The sequence below is a fragment of the Cricetulus griseus genome, unplaced genomic scaffold (assembly GCF_003668045.3).
Source record: "Cricetulus griseus strain 17A/GY unplaced genomic scaffold, alternate assembly CriGri-PICRH-1.0 unplaced_scaffold_459, whole genome shotgun sequence".
Lineage (NCBI taxonomy): Eukaryota > Metazoa > Chordata > Mammalia > Rodentia > Cricetidae > Cricetulus > Cricetulus griseus.
Genome location: NW_023277207.1, coordinates 13,394 through 17,267, shown reverse-complemented (window position 1 = coordinate 17,267; position 3,874 = coordinate 13,394). Strand labels below are relative to the sequence as shown.

The following is a 3,874-nucleotide window of genomic DNA, read 5'->3' as shown; positions in this document are numbered from 1 at the left end:
ACATTCAGTTCTTTATGAAACCAACAGGTATTTCAGTCCACCAAAGATTCATAGATTCAATAAACAAATGCAACATAAACAAAACAACACATATTAACATAATATTCTACCATTCCCCATTATCATCTACATCAAAAGAAATGTTTCAAATTTAATATACTAAAACTATATATAACATCAAAATTTATCAAGTTATAATTAGTTTGCATTTTGTAAATTCAGAAAAAATATTCTATTACCTAACATACCTTAGTAAACTCACAGTTCTATTAATAAATTTCTTCAAAAATTAAAGAAAAACTGCAACTAGTCTTCAATAACATCCAAGACAAAAGAAAAAAAATTACTAGCTAAGTAAAGAGGAAGTGCACTGCAGGTAACTTTCCAGACTTTACAAATGAAAGAGACACCTGCCTGCTTGGACAGACACCCAAACTTTTTCTGCAACATTGTGTACCCATCTTCAGTCTACAGGACTATTGTGTCTGTCTGACATTTCATTGAAGCAGGATTGCTGAAATACTATTCTTGACAAATTTCATCAGTTGCTTTTCTCTGTATCCTGCATAAATGTAACATATCCTAAAATAATGTTCTACAGAAATGTGCATTTAGAATATTGTCAGTATAATGCTTTCAGTTGCACACATGTATGTTATATTTTAGAATGCCATGACCTATGATGATGTGCATATCGACTTCACTCGGCAAGAGTGGACTTTGCTGGATATTTCTCAGAAGAATCTATACAAAGATGTGATGCTGGAGACCTACAAGAACCTCAATGATATAGGTAAGAGTGCATTTTACTGCATATTTTAAAATAATAGGACAACTGTTCCTTGGTTTTTGATGTTCTTTAATTTTATTGAGAGAGAAAAAAGAATGTGGTAAATGAATCAGTTGAAGTTCTAAAGTTCATTGAAAACAGTAACTGAAATTTTGCACATTTTTCAATAATAAATATATATTCTGGTGCTATGTTTTAGGATACAGTTGGGAAGACAATAATATTGAAGAATATTCTACAAGTTCTACAAGACATGAAAGGTAATTTTCATTTACAATTTCATAGAAATGTGTAACTGAAGAAATTGAAATGTGTCCTAAATTTTGAAACACAAACAACAGTGTAATTAAGCACAGCTTAAACTGCAGTGATGATTATTAAATTCGCACCACACCATATAACTCAATTTCAGGTAGGTGAACTTCATTTGGAAAACAATATTTTAAGAAAGAAGTCAGGAAACAATGCCTCAAGAGAAACTACCACTTGAATAATCACACCATGAGAGCTATGCTGTAGAAATATAATTCCATTTATTTCTTACTAACTACATCACTAATGGTATACACGTGGTTAATGTGATAAGCATATTTCCAAACCTTCCATTAAGAAAATACTCCATAGATAATTTAGTTTTACTCATATACTTGTTGTTACTTTTGTAAGGTTAGGGACAGGGGCAGTTATTGTCAAGAGTAAAGGGGCAGTTATTTCAGAGAATCCTGAATACCTCTAGTACATGTCTATGAGGAACAGAAAGTCAAACTGAACTAAATGTGGAAGCTTCTTCTTTGTAAATTTCCTTTAAGAGTATATCATGTATTAGTCAGGATACAAGCCAAATGAGCAAAGGTATATATATGGAGGACATAATATACCACTCTCACAGAATACTTAAAAATATGTAAAAACCCCCAATTTAAGCAAACTTGTTGAATTTGATTCATGTTTAGAGGTAATTTATTTTCCTGCTTTGTTGCTAGTACACCAACAAGTTCACTCTGCAGAAAAGCCCAATAGCTGTAGGAATGTGTACTTAATTCTGTTTGTTCCAGTTTATTAGCAAATGTAGCATGACTCAAAGTGTAAGAAAATTTCAAAATTCAATAATGGTGATAAAGTTCTGAATTTTTCCAGTCCTTTTCAATATGCAAAAAAATCTCCTATAGAAAAAGGTTCTAAAATTTAGAAACATATATTACATGATTATACCTAAACTGTTATCTTCAAAGTTGCAAAACAACTCTTAATGTAGGGGAAAACATGAGTGTTATCACAATGATAAGAATATAAGATCTGATTCTTCTTCACAGTTGCAACAAATTGTAATGTTAATTTACACAGATATCAAGATTTAACATTTTAGGGAATATGGTAAAGCATTTCTACTTGCCCATTTTCCTTGCAGACATGAAAGAAGCCAAACTGGATTGAAGCCTTCTGTGTATACACAATGTCTTAAAGCCTTTGAATATAACAGCCATTTTCAAAGGCACAAAAGAACACATAATGGCGAGAAACCCTATGAATGTAATCAGTGTGGGAAAGCCTTTGGTCGTTACAGTCATCTTCAAACTCATAAGAGGACACATACTGGGGAGAAACCCTATGAATGTGATCAGTGTGGTAAAGCCTTTTCTCAGCACACTCACCTGCAAACACATAAAAGAAGACATACTGGAGAGAAACCCTATGAATGTAATCAGTGTAGAAAAGCCTTTTCTCAGAAAAGTACTCTTCAAATGCATAAAAGGACACATACAGGAGAGAAACCCTATGAATGTAATCAGTGTGGTAAAACCTTTTCTCAGCACAGTACTCTTCGAATGCATAAAAGGACACATACTGGAGAGAAGCCCTATGAATGTAATCAGTGTGCTAAAGCCTTTACTCTTTACAGTCATCTTCAAACACATAAAAGGATACATACCGGAGAGAAACCCTATGAATGTAATCAGTGTGCTAAAGCCTTTACTCGTTACAATCATCTTCAAATGCATAAACGGACACATACTGGAGAAAAACCCTATGAATGTAATCAGTGTGGTAAAGCCTTTGCTCAGCACAGTTATCTTAAAATGCATAAAAGGAGACATACTGGAGAAAAACCTTATGAATGTAATCAATGTGGTAAAGCCTTTACTGATCACAGTGTTCTTCATGTGCATATAAGATCACATACTGGAGAGAAACCCTATAAATGTAGTCAGTGTGGTAAAGCCTTTTCTCATCACAGTACTCTTAAAATGCATAAAAGATCACATACTGGAGAGAAACCCTATGAATGTAATCAGTGTGGTAAAGCCTTTTCTCATCACAGTACTCTTAAAATACATAAAAGATCACATACTGGAGAGAAACCCTATGAATGTAATCAGTGTGGTAAAGCCTTTACTCGTTACAGTCATCTTCAAACACATAAAAGGACGCATACTGGAGAGAAACCCTATGAATGTCATCAGTGTGGTAAAGCTTTTACACAGCACAGCCATCTTCAAAAACATAAAAAGATACATACTGGAGAGAAGCCCAATTAATGTAATCAGTGTGGAAAACCCTTTGCTCAGCAGAATTCCCTTCAAATTCATGAAGGAACACATAAAGGACAAAAGCTTATGAATGAAATCAATGTGGCAAATTCTTCACATTTCAAAATACTCTAAAAGTGCATAAAAGAACACATACTACAGAGAAACCATATGAATATTATAAACTCGGTAAAGCCTTTGCTCTGCAGATTCATCTTCACATACATAATAGAACACATAATGGGGAGAGACCTTAAGAATGCAAGAAACATGGAAAGGACTTTGCATGTCAATTATTTCTTTAAGCCCATAAAAGAACATATAGTATAGAAAAACCATTTTAAGGTTATCAATGTAGTAAAGCTTTTGCATGTACCAGGAGTCTTTGACATCATTACAAAAACATCATTCAGCAGGGACTATACATGTAGTCAGGTTGGTTTAATTGTGCACTTTATAAAGGAGTAAAATTTTGTGGTCAAACTGTTAACGCCTTTTTAACTTACAATCAGTTTTGATCACCTGAAAAAGTTAACAAGGGCTTCTCATTTTCAAG

General features: G+C 33.4%; 1 protein-coding gene across 1 annotated transcript; it reads left to right on the top strand.

The window, feature by feature from the left end:
• Positions 1 to 666: 666 nt before the first annotated feature.
• LOC107977622 (zinc finger protein 120-like) lies at positions 667 to 2,886 on the top strand (the record flags this gene model as incomplete). The annotated part of the gene is made up of 3 exons (XM_035453864.1): positions 667 to 793; positions 990 to 1,050; positions 2,283 to 2,886. Coding segments are annotated over 3 exons (792 nt in total), but the record flags the coding sequence as incomplete, so codon positions are not given.
• Positions 2,887 to 3,874: the final 988 nt, after the last annotated feature.